The sequence below is a fragment of the Dermochelys coriacea genome, chromosome 5 (assembly GCF_009764565.3).
Source record: "Dermochelys coriacea isolate rDerCor1 chromosome 5, rDerCor1.pri.v4, whole genome shotgun sequence".
NCBI lineage: Eukaryota > Metazoa > Chordata > Testudines > Dermochelyidae > Dermochelys > Dermochelys coriacea.
The window spans coordinates 15,771,977-15,795,414 of record NC_050072.1 but is presented as its reverse complement, the minus strand read 5'-3'; the positions used below and the strand labels follow the sequence as shown (position 1 = coordinate 15,795,414).

The following is a 23,438-nucleotide window of genomic DNA, read 5'->3' as shown; positions in this document are numbered from 1 at the left end:
TCCTCTCTTCTGACACTCCCCTTTCCCCCCCGGGGTGGTTGTGTACTACAGTTTGGGTCTTATTTATGCCTTACGAAGACTCGGCAATGTTGTAGCATGTGTGTAACTGCAACTTGTATGGGTGGTATTCTGACTGATGCTTTGAGCCACAGTGATTTTTTTTTTAAAGTAGAGATTCTATTTCTAATGGTTTGACGTCATTAAATTAAAAGGAGAGTGGCTTCTCAAAAGAAGAATATTTTATCCTGTGAACCTTTTCATGTTGTCAGGCAGCAACTTTCACTCAGTCTTTGTTACTGTGATACTTTTGCTGAAGTCTCTGGGCCAGAATCTGGGCCAGTTACTTTGGTATAAATCCAACATAACTGAGTTGAAATGAACTGGAGCTACTGTAGATTAAATGCATTGATTTTAATAGGATTCTGGTCTGGAATTATGCTGTAATAATTGAGAGCAGAATCTGGCCCTCTACTAATATTAAACTAGAGATGAGACCAAGCTGAATATAAAACTATACAAGGAATGTTAACCATCAATTTTGGCGAATAAACTGCCTATCTTGGTCTTCTCCCCAATCTTTGCTTTTTAAAAATGTTGTTTCTTATGGGAGATTACTCATCAATGGAAGAAACTCCTTGTGCTATAAGAAGTGATTACAGAAATAGAAACACAAAATAAAGTCCCAACATAAATATAAGATCAGGTGCTAACAGATTAAAATGCAAGTTCAGCAAAGCAAAACAAAATTCTGGATTGTCCAAAGAAAATACTGTGTGTGAATAGGGATTAACGTAATACAAGAGTCACTCAATCTGGATAAAAAGAAAAGGAGTACTTGTGGCACCTTAGAGACTAACAAATTTATTTGAGCATAAGCTTTCGTGAGCTCACGAAAGCTTATGCTCAAATAAATTTGTTAGTCTCTAAGGTGCCACAAGTACTCCTTTTCTTTTTGCGAATACAGACTAACACGGCTGCTACTCTGAAATCAATTTGGATAATGGTTCATAACAAGAGTGAGCAAACAACGGATTTGTTTGGTTCACTGGCAGTTCTGAAAAATTAATAAAATCATGTTGGGGCCTTTTAAACCGGTTTTAATAAAAGTTAAGGAAATTTGGAAACAAAGGGTGAGATTCACAAGGGATATGGGCACATTTCATAAGGGGTGGTTGTCTCCTACCCACCATTAACCCAGTAGCCCAGTGGTTAGGGCACTAGCCCAGGAAGTGGGAGGAAGGACTGGAACTTGGCTGTCCTCCCTCCCTGATTAGTGCCCGAACTACCAGGCTATAGTCATTCTCTCACTCTCTGGCTGAATGAGTATTTAATTGTTTATACCAAGTGGAGCAGCTTCCACAGGAGAGATTGAGGCTCACCTAGAATATATTCCTATAGCCTGTGGTTAGGGCACTCACCTGAGAAGTGGGAGACAAGAGTTCAAGTCCCTGCCTCACATTAGGCAAAAGAGGGTTTAGACCCTGGGTCACCCACATCCTGGATGAGTGCTCTAACCACTTAGCCATTGGATACAAGGGGGTCCTTATCCTCCTCCTTGGTTTTGTGAATGGCACCTCAGGCTTTGTTAATCTAGCCAGAAATATTAAAATGTGTCATTTCAGAAATGAAAAAATGAACCAGGTCACAGTTCAAGGCTGCTGCCCCTATATTCTGCCTCTATAGTCCATCAAGGGCACCTACTCTCAGTCTTCTGGCTCTTCTGGTTGTCACCTCTCTTGGGTGGTGACCTGTCTTACCTCCTTCTGTCCAGAGTATTTCTAGGCTGCACAGCTTCTTGATTGTACTGTGAATTCACCAGGAAAGTCAGACTGCCTAAGTGGGCCTGCTTTGCTTTCCTCCTCAGCAACAGTTAACAGTGCAATTACCATAGTTATAAGTTTCCACATAGTATTTCCTCTGCAAGTCTACTTTATTCTTAAGGTAAAAAAGCATTACAGAGAAAACATTAATAAAAGAACCTACACTTGCTAATAAGCTTACTAGACATCACTCCACCTCTGACATTGGCTCTGGCAGGAGCAGTCCTTCAACATTCTACCCAAAGGGTTTCCTTCACCAGCTCATCACAGCTTTAGCTCAAAACAAGCACCCAGTCTTCTGGGGCCTCAGTAGGCGAATTCATCCATCTTACTTCGCTAAGAATTGGAGCCCTTGATGGACTAGACGTCTTGTTTGTTGGCTGGTTCAGGAAGAAGGCCCTGAGCCAGTTTAAAATCAATTTGGCTATTTATCCAAAAATCCTTTCTTTATCTATTGGTCACTGTAGAAAGCAGTTTGGACTAGTTACTTACCTCTGCAGGGAGGTGGCGTCAAAGGGCTGAACAGAGGAAATATATTAGCATCCCCCTCCTACTAGAAAAGATACAGACAATGCCACAATAACATAAACACAATTGCATTTTGAGTACAACGGACCCCAAAGGTATTGACCCTAATTCAGTAAGGTTTAACGTAACTCAGTAAACTTTATCTTAATTCCATAGGGTTTGATCAGGATATTGTCAGTCTGTCACAAACCATTTCAACCTTTCTGATTTTTTTTTTTTTTATACCAAACTTAATTGCCAAAACTGACCCAAATTCATGAAACGTTGTGGTCGATACAAAATTTTGCATTTCAGCAAATTCGTTTCATCAAAAAAACATTGTCCAGCTCTACTCATCATCTGCTCTGGAGTTCCACTGCACTCTCACTTATGAGTTGTGAAAGGTTGACCTTTCCTTGCTATAATGTTTCTCAAGTGACTTCTGCTTTGTATGTGAACATATTAAATTAATGCTTCCCCCCGCCCCTCAAAAAACCCAAAATGTATGCAGTGGTAAGTTGTGTGGTGAATAAGAGTGTGTTTTTGCATGTTCAGTGCATTGCTAAATTAGCTTCACAAGCATGTATAAATCAGTCTACATTTGTTTTGAATATTGTTTAAAGTGCTGGTACTGTTTTTTAAAAATAAAGTACTGTGCAAATAAATTATTCCTCTCCCCTCCCCCACCTGGAAAGTGTTCACAACTTGGTAAAATCAAAACCACTGGAAGGTCCAAAGGCACTTTCCAAAGGTAATTGGACCACCTTCAGTTGGTGAGAGAAAGCTTTCGCTCACAGAAGTTTGTCCAGTGAAAGACACCCACCTTGTCTCTTCTTAGCAATACTTTGAAAGAGCAGTGGTCGTTGTTCATGCTGCTATTTGCTCATTACTAGTGATAGGAAACTCTTCTTGAGCAAGGCTGGCTGAGAACAGTGCATGAATATTGGCACAGCATGTACTTCGGAATCACAAGCCTCAGTGCTCTCCCCCCAAAGCCTACTTGACTGGTAATATTGGTACTTGCTCTAAGCAGTGTCTATTCTCTTGTGGCTGCCCTCAACCTGTGGAGGCTGTCTGGCTTAGTAAAAATTCAGGCACATAATTAACTGACCTGTCATGCTAGAGTAAAATATACAACTTGTTAATGATTAATGTGTGTATTGTTTTCCTCTTCCTCCTCTTCAGTACAGAGTTAACACTTATTGTAACCATACAATGGACTTCCATCTATTTATATTAGCCAATGTAATAATGTTAATCAGAATGAAATAAGAATTAATTGAGAATTTCTTCACCTTGCATTTATGACTTTGATACCCTGACTTTGAGGTAGTTGTTTAAGTAACTCCTGCTTCTACTGGGGGATTTATAAGACTTTCACCGGTAGACCTTCTTTCCTTGATCCTTATCTCTTGAACATGTAGTAACTGCAAACACTCTACCTGAAGGCTCCATTCACCAGGGATTCCTTTGGCCTAGAAATGTTGGAAGTGCAGACTGAAGCTACTGTTTCTAGTGTGGTAGTTCATTATGTAGAGCAGTGATCAAATATTGTTTAAAATAATCTATTGGGTTTTTTTTTCCATAAAATGTTTAATAATAAGGATGTAACTTGGTAAAACAAGAATGAAAAAGTGTCTCTAGGACAATATTCTTCAATGAAGATGTAAATAAATATTTCAAAAATTAACCTAGAAAAATATTCATATCCAGTTTAATAGCATCACTGATTTCAGTTTAATTTAATGATTGTTTGAGAATAGTCTGTGGAGAGTAATCCAACAATGATGGTGCATGCAATGTTGTTGTAGCTGTGTCGGTCCCAGGTTATTAGTGAGACGAGGTGGGTGAGGTAATATCTTTTATTGGACCAACTTCCGTTGGTGAGAGAGACAAACTTTGGAGCTTACACAGAGTTCATCTTCTGGTCTGGGAAACTTACTCAGACCTTGTCTACACTACAGGTTACTTTGGTATAAATTACATTGTAACTTGTTTCAGAGTAGCAGCCGTGTTAGTCTGTATTCGCAAAAAGAAAAGGAGTACCCGTGGCACCTTAGAAACTAACAAATTTATTAGAGCATAAGCTTTCGTGAGCTACAGCTCACTTCATCGGATGTATTTGGTGGAAAAAGCAGAGGAGAGATTTATATACACACACACACAGAGAACATGAAACAATGGGTTTATCATACACACTGTAAGGAGAGTGATCACTTAAGATAAGCCATCACCAGCAGCGGGGGGGGGGGGGGGGGGGGGGGAGGAGGAGGAGGAGGAAAACCTTTCATGGTGACAAGCAAGGTAGGCTAATTCCAGCAGTTAACAAGAATATCAGAGGAACAGTGGGGGGTGGGGTGGGAGGGAGAAATACCATGGGGAAATAGTTTTACTTTGTGTAATGACTCATCCATTCCCAGTCTCTATTCAAGCCTAAGTTAATTGTATCCAGTTTGCAAATTAATTCCAATTCAGCAGTCTCTCGTTGGAGTCTGTTTTTGAAGCTTTTTTGTTGAAGGATAGCCACTCTTAGGTCTGTGATCGAGTGACCAGAGAGATTGAAGTGTTCTCCAACTGGTTTTTGAATGTTATAATTCTTGACGTCTGATTTGTGTCCATTCATTCTTTTACATAGAGACTGTCCAGTTTGGCCAATGTACATGGCAGAGGGGCATTGCTGGCACATGATGGCATAGATCACATTGGTAGATGCGCAGGTGAACGAGCTCTGATAGTGTGGCTTATGTGATTAGGCCCTATGATGGTGTCCCCTGAATAGATATGTGGACAGAGTTGGCAACGGGCTTTGTTGCAAGGATAGGTTCCTGGGTTAGTGGTTCTGTTGTGTGGCGTGTGGTTGCTGGTGAGTATTTGCTTCAGATTGGGGGGCTGTCTGTAAGCAAGGACTGGCCTGTCTCCCAAGATCTGTGAGAGTGATGGGTCGTCCTTCAGGATAGGTTGTAGATCCTTGATGATGCGTTGGAGAGGTTTTAGTTGGGGGCTGAAGGTGATGGCTAGTGGCGTTCTGTTGTTTTCTTTGTTGGGCCTGTCCTGTAGTAGGTGACTTCTGGGTACTCTTCTGGCTCTGTCAATCTGTTTCTTCACTTCAGCAGGTGGGTATTGTAGTTGTAGGAATGCATGATAGAGATCTTGTAGGTGTTTGTCTCTGTCTGAGGGGTTGGAGCAAATGCGGTTATATCGTAGCGCTTGGCTGTAGACAATGGATCGAGTGGTATGATCTGGATGAAAGCTAGAGGCATGTAGGTAGGAATAGCGGTCAGTAGGTTTCCGATATAGGGTGGTGTTTATGTGACCATCGCTTCTTAGCACCGTAGTGTCCAGGAAGTGGATCTCTTGTGTGGACTGGTCCAGGCTGAGGTTGATGGTGGGATGGAAATTGTTGAAATCATGGTGGAATTCCTCAAGAGCTTCTTTTCCATGGGTCCAGATGATGAAGATGTCATCAATGTAGCGCAAGTAGAGTAGGGGCATTAGGGGACGAGAGCTGAGGAAGCGTTGTTCTAAGTCAGCCATAAAAATGTTGGCCTACTGTGGGGCCATGCGGGTACCCATCGCAGTGCCGCTGATTTGAAGGTATACATTGTCACCAAATGTGAAATAGTTATGGGTCAGGACAAAGTCACAAAGTTCAGCCACCAGGTTAGCCGTGACAGTATCGGGGATACTGTTCCTGACGGCTCGTAGTCCATCTTTGTGTGGAATGTTGGTGTAGAGGGCTTCTACATCCATAGTGGCTAGGATGGTGTTTTTAGGAAGATCACCAATGGACTGTAGTTTCCTCAGGAAATCGGTGGTGTCTCGAAGATAGCTGGGAGTGCTGGTAACGAAGGGCCTGAGGAGGGAGTCTACATAGCCAGACAATCCTGCTGTCAGGGTGCCAATGCCTGAGATGATGGGGCGTCCAGGATTTCTAGGTTTATGGATCTTGGGTAGCAGATAGAATACCCCAGGTCGGGGCTCCAGGGGTGTGTCTGTGCGGATTTGTTCTTGTGCTTTTTCAGGGAGTTTCTTGAGCAAATGCTGTAGTTTCTTTTGGTAACTCTCAGTGGGATCAGAGGGTAATGGCTTGTAGAAAGTGGTGTTGGAGAGCTGCCTAGTAGGCTCTTGTTCATACTCCGACCTATTCATGATGACGACAGCACCTCCTTTGTCAGCCTTTTTGATTATGATGTCAGAGTTGTTTCTGAGGCTGTGGATGGCACTGTGTTCTGCATGGCTGAGGTTATGGGGTAAGCGATGCTGCTTTTCCACAATTTCAGCTCGTGCACGTCGGCGGAAGCAGTCTATGTAGAAATCCAGGCTGCTGTTTCGACCTTCAGGAGGAGTCCACCCAGAATCCTTCTTTTTGTAGTGTTGGCAGGAAGGTCTCTGTGGGTTAATATGTTGGTCAGAGGTGTGTTGGAAATATTCCTTGAGTCTGAGACGTCAAAAATAGGATTCTAGGTCACCACAGAACTGTATCATGTTCGTGGGGGTGGAGGGGCAAAAGGAGAGGCCCCGAGATAGGACAGATTCTTCTGCTGGGCTAAGAGTATAGTTGGATAGATTAACAATATTGCTGGGTGGGTTACGGGAACCATTGTTGTGGCCCCTTGTGGCATATAGTAGTTTAGATAGCTTAGTGTCCTTTTTCTTTTGTAGAGAAGCAAAGTGTGTTTTGTAAATGGCTTGTCTAGTTTTTGTAAAGTCCAGCCACGAGGAAGTTTGTGTGGAAGGTTGGTTCTTTATGAGAGTATCCAGTTTTGAGAGCTCATTCTTAATCTTTCCCTGTTTGCTGTAGAGGATGTTGATCAGGTGGTTCCGCAGTTTCTTTGAGAGTGTGTGGCACAAGCTGTCAGCATAGTCTGTGTGGTATGTAGATTGTAATGGATTTTTTACCTTCAGTCCTTTCGGTATGATGTCCATCTGTTTGCATTTGGAGAGGAAGATGATGTCTGTCTGTATCTGTGCGAGTTTTTTCATGAAGTTGTACTTATGTGATTAAACCACACGCCCCTGAGCAACATAAGTTATAGTGACGTAAGCATTGCTGTAGGCAGCTTCTTCTGCTGACATAGCTACCGCCTCTCTTGGTGGCAGGAGTTTATTAAGCTGACGGGAGAGCTCTCTCCTTTTGGCTTAAAGCGTCTCCACCACAAATGCTACAGTGGCGCAGCTGTGCTGCTGTAAGTGCTGTAGTGTAGATGTAGCCTCAGACTATCTCTACACTGCACTTTCGTCATTAAAACTTTTTTCGGTCAGGGGTGTGAAAAAAAACCCAAACACCCTGACCGACAAAAGTTTTGACAAAATGTGCCTCGCTGGGAGTGGTTTTATTTTGCCAACAGGAGATCTCTCTCCTGCCAGCAACGAGTGGCTACACGGTGCCGGGCCACTATAAGGTAGGCAGTATACAGATAGCCTCAAAAAGTTACAGCTAAATGCAATTTGGAACAGATTGTTTAGCATAAGTGGTTAACACACATTTCAAGGGACCATTCAAGTTGAAGTGGCCCATTTACACCCCTCCAGTCATAGGGAAGAAAGGAGTGTGGGGGAGTAGTTGGCGGGAGGGTTGTTAGTGATTGTTTGTAATAAACCATAAATCCAGTGTGTCTATTCAGTCCGTGATTTTTAGTGTCTAGTAAAGTTTGAATTTAAGATAATCTTTTGAAAATGGTATTGTGCAGGTTTCCTTTGAGGATGAGGACTGATAGATCAAATATAGAGTGATCGCTTTGTGAAAAGTGATGGAGTCTAGCTTAGGTTCCTTTCATTCTGTGACGAATGTACAGGGACTCTCAAAAGTTTACCTGATAAAGTTGAGGGCTCTTTGATTGTTCTTCTGTGTGTATAAAACACATCTTTCTGGGATTCATAGATACTAAGGTCAGAAGGGACCATTCTGATCATCTAGTCCGACCTCCTGCACAGCGCAGGCCACAGAATTTCACCCACCCACTCCTACGAAAAACCTCACCTGTATTTGATGAATTATTCCTTCAAACATACTTGATAGGTAGGTAGAGTGTATATTACTTTTGTGATTCTGGTTCATAAGTTACTTCTCAAATTTGTTCTCATGTCTGGGTGAGTAATCTTTTGAACTACATGACTTTAAGCATACATTGAACCTTATACCTCAAATCATAAATACTTTTTTGAAAAAAGTCCTACCTGACAATAAGGCTGCCGTTATTTTATGGGGAGATTTTTTTGGCAGGGAAGGGGGATTGGAATTCTTGAACTGCGGTCTGTGATCAATCCATTACATGAGCTTTACTCCTTGAAAAATATTCTCTCGTTTGTTCATCAGTATTTGAAAACGGTTTGAAGTCTAACACTGCTACACTGTGGATTAATGAAAGGATCCATGCTTATGATAAGTTTCCGTCTTCATATTCATTCATTAACTAAACAGCATCTCCGGGGGGAATGTGGCGCAAAGCAAATCCAATAGCTAGTGTTGTTGCTCTCATGCCACTTCATGAATCTTGGCTGATGACATGCAGAAGCATTTTCCGCATAAGTGGTTAATATAATCTATCTTCTGTCTTCGTAACAGAAAAATTATTCAGGCAACTTTTTCCACTTCTTGCACGTATTTTTTCCCCTGCTAGAGTTTAGCTGACTGTTACAGTTTACATGGCAGTTTACTTTGCATTTCCTGTTAAGCTTTGCTTCAGCTTCCTAAAAATGGGCTGATTTTTTAGGTGTACACTGCACCCTCTTCATAAGGCATCCTTGGGGGCCTAATAATAATTTTGAGTCGTAAAGGAATAGTGTTACAATATTTGGGCACGGTGGCAATGCTGTACTTGTGGTGGAGGCACTTCCATTATAACCTTCCCCCCAGGTGCTTATAACTCTTGTGCTGAGATTTTGCAGGCATGTTTTTACCTAAAGTGTAAAATTTTAAAATGGCAAAATACAATTCTGTTTTTCTTTTTGTTGTCTGAATTTGAGGAAATGGGGTGTGTCTGGTTTTCAAGATTTTAACTCTATATTTTATTCTCAGTGGAAAATGACTAAAGAGGTAGAGAAGTCTGTGCTGTCCAACCATTTTGACCAAAGCAGGAAGTCTGTCTGGTTCTACAGAATGGTGGTTGTTTGGGTTTTTTCAGTTTGCTTTTCAAAATAACTAGGGAACAAAAACTATGTTAAAAGTGTTATGGTTGCAAAGACAAACACTCAAAATTAGGAAATACAAGAGGTTCAGTTATGAGATTATTGTCCCTTCATATTGAAAGTTTCAATCCTGGAGCAATTAAAAAAGCTAAATTAACCATGTAATCTGAGTTGCAAGAGCCTTTGGTGTCTTTTTAAGCACCCCATTAAAAAACAACACCACCACACTCCTCCCCTCCCTTTTTGTTGGATTTGTTGCGTCCAAAGAGACACCCCCTCTCCCTCCAAGTGTAGTTGGAGTGCAATAAACATTCTCCCAATCTGTCAGTGTCTGGAAGAAATACATCCTGATGACAAGCAGCCAGCTGGACAGATTTTTAGATAGAAAATTGAGAGAAGTCCCTGTTTCATTCAGACCCAGTAAATTGTAATGTCTGTAGGCGTTGATTCTGTTTTCCATTTTTATACCATTTGTCTTCAATTACAGCTGTGTTTCTAGAGCTGAAATAAGAGACCACCTCAGAGACGAAATTTTAACATTTTAAAAAATATGTATTAGCAAGTAAGTTTAGTCTTTCTGGAATTCAGCTACAGAAGCAGGCAACAATGCAAATGTGAGTTGATCTGCAGTCAAACAATCATACATTAAAATTGTAGAGGCAGAGTTTTAGACGTTGTGCCAGGTGACTGCTTTCTCTCTCATGCATGCAGTTAATTCACTGTGCTGCAAAATAGTGCAATGCACAGGATAATCTGCTGATTTAAAAAAAATTAATTTCAATTTGATGGCTCATCTCACTGGTGAAGTTACTCTGTCGTGGAGCATTAACACTGGCTTTACTACTGAAAACCTTTTTAATAACTCCTTTGACTGATGATCTTGCCAAAACCCTATTCATTGGCTCCCATACGCTTGAGGAATGTAAGTATTCGCTCCAGGTTTATTCCCCTCCTAACTAAGGGCTTGTCTACATCACGCAGCTTTTAGCGACAAGGCTGTGTCGACACAGTCTTGTCACTAAAAGTCAGCGTGTGTGAATATTCTTTTGCCGTATTTTGTTGGCACTTTTGCCAACAAAATATTTCCAGCCCCACAAGCAGCATAAACTTTGTCAGCAGGAGAGCACTCCTGCCGACAAAGCCACGTTCACACTGCTGCTTGCGTTGGCAAAACTTTTCTTTTGTGAGGGGCTTTTTTAAGTACCCACGAAAGACACAAGTTTTGGCGATAACTGTGCAGTGTAGACAAACCCTACGGCTGTGTCTACACTCAAGTGTTGCAGCGGCACCGATGAAGTACTTCAATGTAGACACTCACTGTGGCAGAGGGATTCTCCCATCACTTTAATTAATCCCCGTCTCTGAGAGGCAGTAGCTAAATTGATGGAACAATTCTTCTATGTGGAGTTTTTACACCCCTGGGTGATGTAGCTGGGTCAACCTAACTTTTCAGGGGAGACCTATAGAGCCCTGCATGGATACAAAATTTATATCCACAGCCACACCGGAGGAGCTGCCCGTGCTGGGTGCTGGCTCCTGCGAGCAGCAACCTGACATGCTGCTGCTTTCATCGCTGCAGTTCCCAGCCTGGTTGCAGGCCATGAACCTGCTGGTTTCACTCGTTGTCACTAGAGCCCTGCAGGTCCTCGGATATCTGCATCCATGGATATAAATTTTGTATCCATGCAGGGATCTAGCAGCCTGGTCTAAGCATCTTTAATTTGATTTTGTTTGTCAGATTGCTTATTGGAAAACACTGGCTAATACTCAGTAAGGATGGGGAATGACTTAGCAAATTGATTATGATAAGACTTAATGCTTATGGAAAGTTGTATACTAGGGGTATTAGGACAGAGACTTTGCCACTGATTTGTGGTGAACTTGGACACCATCCTTGACTTCACTGTGCCTCAGTTTCCCCATCTGTAAATTGGTGACAATGATATTCCCTCACCTTTGAAGTGCTTTGAGATGTAGATAAAGAGTGCTTGGAAGTACTTAGTATATGTTATGTAGCATTTCTCATCTTCAGACATTAAACTGGCTTGACTATATTTGTATTCTCAGACCTGCTAGAAAAATGCTGCTGAAAACAGTTGTCTCATTTCTACAGTTCAGACTCTGAATTAACTGCTTCTGCACAGAGACTATAGATGCCTTCTTTGACATCCTGGGTTTTGGACCAGTAAAACATTTCCAAATGGGTGCCCACAGACCAAGGAAAACCCCTGTCTGGAAACTGAGCTTCCTTTTTCATTCAGTCAAAGCCACACTGGCAGCTGAGCCCTCATGAAGGCAGAAACACCTGTGGACAGCAGAATTGGATTTGATGTGAATGTAGTCTTGAGTGTCATGAAGTTTGAGACCTTAATCTTGTTAGGAAGAGAATGTGCAGCTAGTCTGTGTGTGCAGGTGGAGGAGACATGGAAGTGAGAATAAATCATCCATTTGGAACATGGAAGGGCTCTTCAGGATGTAAACGGCTTCACTAGGAATCTCTGAAGTGATTTTTGAAGTTGATGCATATAGATGGGTTTGGCTTATCCTTAGGTGTACATGAATGTTTACTAGCTAGGAGTGTGTGACCCAGACACCGTGTGCTGCCAGTGGGCAGAGGGCACAATGAGTGCGTATGGTTTTATAGGGATCTCGTGGGTCAGATATATGCATAATAGTTCACTGAAGCATGGCAGTCTGATCTCTGAGAGCCAGTAGCCCACTGGTAATCATAGTCATTGTGAAGTGTATGTATGGATAATATTTAAGGAGTTATGTATCTATATGGGAAATTATGTTCTTAAGGTTTTGAAGTTAAGGTAGGTCAACAGAAAGTGACATACCTCAGAAATACTCTGTGGCCAGAGGAGTTGGGGATCTACTCATTGCAGGCACAGAAAAGGCTTCCTCATGCTAAAAGCAGGCAGTAGCAAGGTGTCTCGCAACCCTGGGTACCCCTGGGAAGCATCACAGAGATCACAGGATTTCTGCTTGTGATTGTCCTGTAAATGTAAATCTATACATCTAGGAACAAAGAATGTTGACTATGCTTATAAGATAGGGGACTCTATCCTTGGAAGCAGTGACTCTGAAAAAGATTTAGGGGCGGTGGTGGATAATCCTTTGAACATGAGCTCCGAGTGTGAGACTGTGGCCAATAGAGCTAATGCAATCTTGGGATTCATAAACAGAGGAATCTCGAGTAGGAATAGAGAGCACCTCTGTGCTTGGCATTAATGTGTCCACTGCTGGACTACTGTGTCCAGTTCTGGTGTCACACTTCAAGAAGGATGTTGATAAATTCGAGGCAGTTCAGAGAAGAGCCAGGAGAATGATTAAAGGATTTATAATCCTTTATAGTTGTAACATGTAACATGCTTTATAGTTGTAGACGCAAAGAACTCAATCTATTTAGCTTAACAAAGACGGTTAAAGGATGACTTGATTACATTCCATAAGTATCTACATGCAGAACAAATGTGTAATAATAGGCTCTTCAGTCTAGCAGAGAAACGTGTATCATGATCCAATGGCTGGAAGTTGAAGCCAGGCATAAATTTTTAATGGAGAGAGTAATTAACCATGGGAAAAATTTACCAAGGGTCGTGGTGGATTCTCCCTCACTGACCATTTTAAATCAGGATTGAAGTCTTTCTGAAAGATATTCTCTAGGAATTATTTTGGAGATGTTCTGTGGTCTGTGCTATACAGAAGGTCAGACTAGATGATCACAATGGTCCCTTCTGGCCTTACAGTCTATGGATCTTTCCTGCCCACTGGCCTCACATTTTTATCTCCTACTCCCACAAATATACTTCCATATTAAATGCTATGGCATTTAGTGAAGTGAAGTTTGGGGATGTTTTTGGGTGATTTTTTTTTTGTCACTGCACACAACCCAGCTGTGGAACTGGGTGCTCACCACAGAAGCATTTGGGCCCCAGGTTTCTGCAGATATGCACCTTACTTTGTCAACTTGTAGATGAAAGGAAGTACTCTTTTAGTCAACATATAGTTAGGCTATGAAACTCATTACCGCAAGATGTTACTGAGGCCAAGAATTCAGTAAGATTGGATGTTTATATGGATAACCAGAATATATCCAGAGTTGTTATAGTTGATGGGTAAAATAAGAGTATTTGTAAGCAATTTAAGACCTCATATTTCAGGGTTTAAGACAAAATCTAACCTTTAGGGATTAAGATTAGATCTTCATGGGGGCAAATTTATGTCATGTCTTTCCATTGTAAAGGGTTATTGCATTTTCCTATGAAGTGTCTGCTTCTGGCTACTGTCAGAGACTGGAGTACTGGACTAGATGGACCATGGATCTGATGCAGTATAGTAGTTCCTATGGAATCTCAATTTGGAGGTCTCCTTAGAGTATGGTGATTGGTTTGGCTAATCCATTAAATCCTATTTTTCTATAGTTCTTTTGCCTGATTTGAGGGTGAGTGGGAGAGCCAGACTACCTAGGAACTAATCTGTTTCATATTTCAACCCACTGGAGAGGTTTGGACTTCTGGATGCACCTCTCTTGGTTTTACAGGGAGGAATTCTATTGAGAACATGTGGGATGATATATAATTACTATATGAACGTGCAAACTGGAATGTACAAAAATAGCTTGGGCAAAATATCTCACAAGTAGAGGAGATTTGAGCTTTAAAGAAGGCTCTTTAGTCACTTTCTGCCAGAGAGAAAGTGTACTCCTGCTTTTGGGAACCTCTGACTGTAAAAGAGACTGGCAACTAGATTAGTTTGGTGATTTCTGAAACCACTAAAGTCGGTCTTTCCCCTAATTTCCAATTGTAAAGAGGGCTGAATAACTTTTAAACATAAATACTTTCAATTTCCATAACATTTTCCATCCAGGGACCTCAAAGCATTTTGAAAACACTAAGGATTGAATCCTCACTTTTCCCAGGCCTACTGACATACCTGCATTGGCAGGTGATATTGGGATGTACTCACCTGCTCACCCTTCACATCCCTTTGATAACCTGTTTTTCAGATGATAAGTAGAGGGAGTCTGCCTGCTTACCTTCTATACAAGCAGGGCAAAGATGTATTGGAAATGCACAAGGGAAAAAATGAACAAAATTGAGAGAATCTGCGGAGGCGAGAGAACTAGGTGAGGGTGTGTCCTGGATCTGAGAAATAACAGTGCAGTAGGAAGAAATTAATGTGTGGAAACCTTTGGGGCTGTGGAGAGAGAATGAAAAGATACATCAAGACAGATGAAGGTTAAAAGAGGCAGAAATAGGAGAGAATGAAAAAGCATAGTTTTCTATTCAATCCCTCTACGGTAAAGCAAACAAAAGCCCTCTAGATTTTTCTCAGCCTTGGGCTGATATGATATCCTTCCCCTGGCCCAAATCCATTTAGGATGTTTGTGCCACCCTCATTTTCATTCTGAAAGACTAACCACAATGCTCCCTCTTGTATTGCTATGCCCATTTTATAGATGACAGCTTCAGATCACTAGAATTGTTTACTTACACCAGCAATGAATTTGGCCTTGAGAGGATAAGTGCCTTGCCCAAGGATAGCTGAGTGAGCTGATGGCAGAGAGAGGAGCAGAAATCTAGTCTCTTAACTGTCCTCTTTACTTGCTAGATTCAGCTCCGCCTCTAAACATTTCTTGGTGCTTAGTGAAAATTCATGTTGTGATATTCACCTTCTTTGTATTCAGAAGGTGACAAACTTAAAAAACAAAATCCCATTTCATAGTTGCACTTGGTAAAATATATCTAGCTCTTTTTGATGGGATAATAGGCAGTTACCTGTAGACTGTCAGCTTGTCAGAAAACTCATTGAACTGCAGTTATCCTAGGCCGGAGGTTTTGAAAATGGAAGTTTAATAGACTCCAGCTTTTTTACTGATCATAGCATATTTCTTTGTACCAGATTTCTTAAAATAAACAAGCTGGGCCTGGAAGTGTAAAAGACATTTCCCCACCCCAAAAAACCTTATTGGCTTTATATATATAGTGAAATACTTCTGTGATGGATTGTATTTACTGAGGGACAACCTATCCTAAATGCTCAATTACTGAGGGACAATCTACACTCATTGCTATATTTCCTTTCCACAAGCTACTCTCAGTATAACCTTTTATGAGTGATGTACTTGAATATTTGGATGCTAATATCTAAACCGTACCATTAAATTTATTAACCTTAATTTGGGTTACTGCAGATTATGTACTATATGTATTTTATGACTTTTAAACCAAAATTTGTACTTTTGGATAATTTAAGCATTATACCCAGATGTGTAAACACTCTTTCCTTAACCTGTGTATTATATAATTTTAACATTAGCTTTAATACATTTTTTTTAAATCTGTTCTTTTCAATGGAGTTTGTCAGGTTAATAACACTAAATTGGAAAAGGGGAAATTTACATTCTGTTAAGGAATCTTGTCTTTCCTTGGTAATATTGGCAGGAGATAAGATCCTTAAATATCTAATATAGAAGCAATATAGAGGTGTTCCATTTAACGTGGCCTTGGACAAGATGCCTACATACTGTTTCTGTTTTTCCTGTCTCTAAAATGCAAATACTTGATTTACTTCACAAGGATTATATGAGGATTAGTTAATTTGCTTTGCAGGCCTACATACTTAGCACCTCTAGTGGTGTATGTGTATTTTATAGGTTTCACATAATTGGGATTATTTTAAGGTTGTTTGGTTCCCTTCCCTCTTCCTTGCTATCCCCCCTTTTCATTATAAAATCCTTATAAGTAGCTGTTTTGATATAGATATGTAATCTGGCAGTTAGTGAACTTGTAAAAATCCTGTCGTCATGGTATATATGTGATTTACAATTGCATCTGTTGTAACCACATGCAATAATTATTGAAACTGGCTTACAGTATTAAGTCTGAAATTAAATCTGTTTGCTTATGGAGGCACTTTCAGTTTTAGAAAAGGGTTACATTCTTCTTTTTATCCACACATGATACAATGACATTCCTAGTACAAAAGCAAAACTTTTTCTACAAATTGAAACTGTAGACCTATGTTTATTTTCAGGAGCTTATTCCAAAACAAGCATCGGACGAGTGAAGTTTAGGACATAGAAATGATCTGCCCACTTTAAATATGAATTGTTTGACAAAGTGAGATGAATGTTAATTGTCCATTGTATGGCCACTCTACTTCAAATAACGCATGCAATCTATGTGAGTGAGGTAAATGGAGTAACTAAAATGACAAGTTTCAGTGGTAGCCATGTTATTCTGCATCAGCAAAAAAAAGCGAGGAGTCCTTGTGGCACCTTAGACTAACAAATTTATTTGGGCATAAGCTTCCGTGGGCTAGAACCCACTTCATCAGATGTATGAAGTAAAAGATACAGGAGCAATATAAATTCATGAAAGGATGTGGGTTGCTTTACCAAGTGTTAGGTCAGTCTAACGAGATAAATCAATTAACAGCAGGACACCAAGGGAGGAGAAATAACTTTTGAAGTTTTAAGAGAGTGGCCCATTACACACAGTTGACAAGAAGGTGTGAGTAACAGTAGGGAGAAATCAGTATTGGGAAAGTTAAGTTTAGGTTTTGTAATGACCCATCCACTCCCAGTCTTTATTCAGGCCTAATCTGATGGTATCTAGTTTACAAATTAATTCCAGTTCTTCAGCTTCACATTGGAGTCTGTTTTTGAAGTTTTTTTTGTTGAAGAATTGCCACTTTGAGGTCTGAATGACTAGAGATTGAAGTGTTCTCCTACTGGTTTTGAATGTTATGATTCCTGACATCAGATTTGTGTCCATTTATTCTTTTGCATAGAGACTGTCTGGTTTGGCCAATATACATGGCAGAGGGGCATTGCTGGCACATGATGGCATATATCAGATTGGTAGATGTGCAGGTGAACGAGCCCCGGATGGTGTGGCTGATGACTTAATTTCCCCAATACTAATTTCTCCCTTCTGTTACTCACACCTTCTTGTCAACTGTCTGTAATGGACCACTCTCTTACCACTTCAAAAGTTATTTCTCCTCCTTGGTATCCTGCTGTTAATTGATTTATCTCATTAGACTGACCTAACACTTGATAAAGCAACCCACATCCTTTCCTGTATTCATACTTGCTCCTGTATCTTTTACTTCATACATCTGATGAAGTGGGTTCTAGTCCACAAAAGCTTATGCCCAGATAAATTTGTTAGTCTCTAAGGTGCAACAAGGACTCCTCGTTGTTGTTGTTTTTTTTTTTTTTTAAATTACAAGGTCATAGGAATTGCAGTACTGCACTATAACAAATTTACTTAAATGCAGTAATTGTATTCTACAAGCGGCAGACCTCCATAGGCTCAGGGATTGTTATTGCTCATATAACTAAATGCTTCCTTTCTTCGTCTTCAGTGCCGAGTTAAAGCTGTTGGAAGAAGCCACCATCTCAATCTGCAAGTCTTTAGGTGAGAGAGATTATTTTGATGTCTTTACATATTTCTGTGTTTGTCAACTTTTCTGATAAATCAGTGTTCATGTAAACTTCTGTGTCTGTATTTATTTAATTTTGCTCATCTGCATTTCAATAATGAGATTTTTAAAATCATACTTATCTCCCAAGTGAAAGATGAAAACACATCTACTAATTTGTGTTGCTTAAATGTAACATTGTCACATTATTCTGTGTGTTGCCAACAGATGGAAGTGACTTGGGCATAGTTATTTTAGTAATTGAGCAGACTTCTTTTAAATAATGATTTTAAAAGCATTGCCCCTTTAGAAGTAGAAGATCAGTGGACGACATATAGAGTGTCAGTGGGCAGAGATGAAGTCTAGTGTGTGATACCTGTCATGTGGATTGACACTTGAATTAGAATATTCTGCTTCTCATTCCGAATTTTAATTTGATTCCCTGGATGTTTTAAGTTTTAAATTGCAACGTTAACTCTGTTCATTACACTATAGAAACTTCTAAAATATTGAAAGGGTAACAATGCTGATAGAGAGAGAGATTATGCACAGAAGAACCAGGGATGGTAGAAAGGTGAGGAATGAAATGACATTGTCACAGTTAGGCACACTTTCCTGATAGTGAGATCTATTGAGGTGTGGAATAGTCCCCTGAAAGAAACGGTGTGGGTCCATTGTTTGGAATGTTTTAAATGTAGGTTGGAAAATGTAGTGTAATGAACAATCTTGCAATAGCAGAAACATGGACAGGAGAATCTTGGAGGTTTTTTCCATCTTTAACTATAGACTGTTTAAAAAAACCAAAAAACTAAAAAAGGAGCCTTGTTGTGTGTGTGTTTGTTTGTTTAAAAAAATACATAAAATGTGCAATGGAGAGTAATTCCCACTCTGTATATCCTGTGTTTGAATTAATTATCCTAATTTAAATTACAAATGTACTCTAATCTTTTCAATCCCTCATCTAGTTGAGAACAATCCTCGAACAGGAAATCTTGGGGCATTGATTAAAGTCTTCCTTTCTAGAACCAAAGAGTTAAAAATTTCAGCGGAATGTCAAAAGTAAGTTGGCAGTGAAATGCCAAGTGTTCCCTTTTATGTTTTAAATGTTCATTTTGTTGATAGCGCTTGGGTAATGCAATGATGGGTGCTCCATAAATACCTTAATTGGCATGGTGAAAATTCAGGTTCTCTTAAAGTTTGTTTTTGTTTTTAAAAGATAAACTAATTTCAGAGGAACAAGTATCTTGTGCATTTCAAGCATTGGGAATGGAGCATAATATGTAAAGCTGTGCCATTACAGAAGAATAGAAATTTTCCATTTGCTTTACTTGTGTGAGTGGGTCTAAATGTTGCAACAAACATATGTTTATGTAACTTTGGATTAATCTCTGCCCTTCCCACTCTGCAGTCCTAGGCACTGCTATCCCATTCCTTTCTGTGGGCGGGCATGACAGACAATAAAAATGTTGCGCAAATACTCCTTTTTGCTAGGTTTATAGTCTGTAACTCAAAATTCCTTGGAGCATAAATAAAATTTAAGAGCACAAGTGATGTGCTAGGGATTTTGTTTCCCTTAAACTGTAGTAGCAGTGGCTCTGATGCCATGATACTGGCTGCTTATTTTGCAAAATAAACATTTATTTTTCAACTTAAATGCTTTTTTTAAGGCATATTATAAACCATCAGATAACGCTTTTTAGCTAATCTAAATTTCTTTTAAAATCAGTGCATTATTTCTAGAATACTTGGAACTCTGACCAGGCCAGAATAAAAAATGATATAAAAATTCCACTGCTTTCAAATTGTATGATCAGATTGCCTTTCTAATCCTCTTCCCTCCCAGTGGGGGATGAAAATTTCAAGAGGTTATACTTTCAGAAGTATAGTTTTCCATGAAACTTTCCAAAGATTTTTTTTTTCCCCTGGAAACTTCTTTCCTGGCAGGGGAAGGAAGAGGAGTTTGCAGACATTTTGAGGCCAACTCCTCTTCTAATCTAGGGATCCATTGAGAAAGAATCTGTCTTATGTCCAGAGGAAAGAAGTCATCCTTTTGGCTGCTGCCATGTTGGCCCCTCAGCCCCTTGACAGTGTGGCTTCAGCAGGATCTGCATATGTTGCTGTTGACAGGGTCCCCCTGCAGCTGCACATAGGGACCCAGAGGGACATAGTACAGTTCCCTGCTGGATTGCCTTCATGCCTAGAAATCTGGGGACAAAGCTGTGAAGAGTAACTGGATTTACTGCTGTTGCTCCTGAAGTCCACTGAGCGTCTTCCACCTTGAGTGTCATCTGAGGAATATTTGTGTACGTAAAGGGATAAGATTGGGGATAAATTTCCATGCAGAAAGAGTGAGGTATTTGCAGAGGTCTCAATCCATTTGAGAAGATCTGCCCTATAGTAAGTAGCAGTGGGTCCCCAAACTTTTTACCTCGCACCCCCCCTTTCCCCTGTCCATGGCCTCATCCCCGCTCCCCTGGAGCTGGAGCCAGGAGTGGGTCCACGGCTGTGGGAATGGGGGACGTGGACAGGGATAAGGGGGCTGATGTTGGGGCCATAGCTGGGAGCGGGAGTGGAACCTTGGCCAGGGGCTGAGCTGGCAGCTGGTGCCCTGAGCACAGGTGCTGGCTCCCGAGGCTAGAACCCCAGCCACCCTCTCCCGAACGTTCCTCCATGCCCCCCTAGGGGGGCGTGCCCCACAGATTGGGGACCTCTGGGATGTAGAGATTAAAAAAGATAATAGGATAGCTAGTCAATTTCCTGAAGAGAATGGGACTTAATGGTAACTAAGATGCTTTTAATAATAGTACTAAACTATATGTAGCAAGAAGGCTGCATCCTTTTGAAAAGAAACGTTTATTTAAATACATTTTCCTTGCTATTGAGTGTCCACACTTGAGACTTGCCTTTGCCTCATATGAGCTACAGGGACCTTTCCGTTCACAGTTGCACACACCTGGTCATGACTATTGCTGAACGTTTAATAAGTAAAACATTATTGACTCTTGTTTACTTTTCTGTTTCCCTTCTAGCCATCTTTTTATTTGGCAGGCCCACAACGCATTGTTCATTATTTGCTGTTTGTTAAAAGTGTTCATATGTCAGATGTCAGAAGAGGAACTGCAACTTCATTTTACTTATGAGGAGAGAATGCCAGGCTCATATGGTAGGTATTAAATATTGTCATGGAAACAAGCAATGCCCCTGGGATGTGAATTTGTTGAAAAATGTTTATTATTATTACTATAGCACCCAGTTCAGCTTCAAGTCCAAACGTCACTTTAAAATTTGAAATAGTAAAGTAATTATGCTATATACTGAGGTGTTCATCAGCCATGGAAAAACCAGATGGAGAAACTTTGAACCTGAGGAGAGCCTGAAAGTGTGTCAGGTGGGATTTTCAAAAGCACTCGGCATGGGCCTACCTCTGCTCCCATTGCAGATGAAAGCTATCTGATCAGAAGACTGCATCATCCATATTTGTGCTCCATGAGGCCAAGCCCAAAGTATAAAACCTGCCTCATCAGAGGACTAGGTTCCAAGCCTAATAAAGGGGGAGAGAAGGGATAGGTGAAAAAGAGGAGAATCAGGGAGAAATATCATCTGCCTTGTTGCGTACAGGGAGATGGTGAGAACCAGAAAGTCGTTTGCAAATATACCTAGGATCAGCACTGTATATTGTGCTTCCGTGGCAGGAAAAAATGATTTTATAGTCTCTCAGGAAATTGTATGTTGAGTAGTTTGGGGGAATTTGAAAGCATTTGGTTTTCTTAAACCAGCCACTCATCAAGTTCACTAACATCTAGAGATCTTTTTCCTTAAATACTTGTGAGAATTGTGTATTTGATCCTCTTTGGTATTACTAATATGAAGCGAAAATGTTGTCCTGTAAGGGATCTGTCCTGAATGTTCAGATCCATTATCTCTAATTTCTAGTGTCCTGCTGGATGCCTGCTGGCTTAATGGTAATGCTTTGGACTTTTATATAAAACACCTGGATTTGGTTCCCACTGCTGATGATTGTGCTCCCTAGTGTTTTAAATAATGCACCAACAAAACCTTAGTCCCCCTCTGCCCATGCTGATGTGCTATGATCTCTGCCAAGATCACAAGCTAAATAGAAATAATTCTTGTCAGGATTTGGAAGGAAAGCCTCTAGGAATAGACACTCTGGTGTGTCCTTCAGACCACAGCTGCTGGAATCTATTCCTGCAGTTGTATCTGAAATTCCTCCTCGCTGTCTGTGTATTATATTTTTCATCTTTTTTGATTTTTTTTTAAAGGGATGTACAATTTTATATGTAAAAAACAGAATTTCATAGAAAAGAGCAGCCAAAGGGAATAAAGGGCTTTAATAATATAGCAAGGGGAAAGAGCAGCACTATGGATACAGTAGAGCCATTAATAAATGATGCAGGTAAAATTCACTCATGGATAATGGAATACAACTATTTAAAAAAAAAAAAAAGTCTGACTCAACAAGAAAAATACAGAAAATTGAATACAAGCTGAAAATTAGGAACAGCTTCCTCACATTGAAACCAGTTAGAGTGTGTTTCTCAAATGCGGCCACCATGCCCGCATGCACCCATCAGAGGCTTTTCGTGCGGCCACAGCCTCCTGCGCAGTGATAGAGGAGAGGGGGGGAAACAGTGGCCCCTCCCCTGGGGCTGCCAGAAGGGATTTGGGGGATGCCCTCCTCTGCAGCCACGAATGCCAGAGGAACAGGCAGCTGATGGGAGTTCCCCACTTTCCCAAGGTGGTGGGGCTCGGGCTTCTGGCTGCAGCCCTGGGGTGGCAGGTGCCAGGCTGCAGCCGCAGGGCTTCAGGCTCCATCCCCCAGCTGGGAGCCCTGGGATCACCCCACCCCCATCACCCCTAGCCCCCACTGCCTCCCTACCCACCTCTCCATCTGTGGCTTAATTTGTCCCCTGGCTTGCCGGGGCTCCGTAAGTCCGTAAGCTGTGAAAAACAATATTTGTATGTTTGTTAATATCACTTTTCACTGCCTCCCAGTTAGCTAGTAAGTCTGCTGTGAAAAGTTATACATACAAATATATATATATATATATAATTTTTCACAGCAGCAGCCTTACTAGCTAGTAAGTCTTAAGAAAAAAGTAATCTAAAAAGCAAAAGAAACAACAAAATAGACAAGAATGTGCAAAGCACATTATTTTGTTTCTATTCTGTTTAGGTCCAGTAAAGACTAGAGACAACTGTACATTATTTTTATTATTAAGTCTATAAAAAAACCCTACATAAATAAATTACAATGATTTGGATATGTGCATATTTATTTGTTTTTCCTAAAGTTAATTAAGTATTTTAGGAAAAATTGTCAGAGCGGCCATCAAAAAATTTCTTGTGGTAACCTATAGAGACTGGAATAGTCTTCCAGTTAAAGTAATGGAAGCCCATTGCGTGGAGTGTTTAAATTTGAGATGGGCAAAAGACTGCACTGATAGGAAGACGGACTGCATTATCTCTTATACACAATCTCTTACAATTTTTCTGTGGTTCTGTTGAAAAAGTAATAATAGAGTCATA

General features: G+C 40.6%; 1 protein-coding gene across 3 annotated transcripts in view; it reads left to right on the top strand.

The window, feature by feature from the left end:
* The window catches only part of DYM (dymeclin), a 389,914-nt gene that overhangs the window by 41,102 nt on the left and 325,374 nt on the right, over nucleotides 1-23,438 (top strand). For all 3 annotated transcript variants that reach the window (XR_006281709.1, XM_038401598.2, XM_043515244.1), the window contains exons 4-6: nucleotides 17,835-17,887; nucleotides 18,857-18,950; nucleotides 20,921-21,054. Coding sequence is in view for 2 of the 3 variants with exons in the window: in XM_038401598.2 (XP_038257526.1) it covers nucleotides 17,835-17,887; nucleotides 18,857-18,950; nucleotides 20,921-21,054 (281 nt within the window). In the remaining variant the exon portion in view is untranslated. The remainder of the gene's footprint in view (nucleotides 1-17,834; nucleotides 17,888-18,856; nucleotides 18,951-20,920; nucleotides 21,055-23,438) is intronic.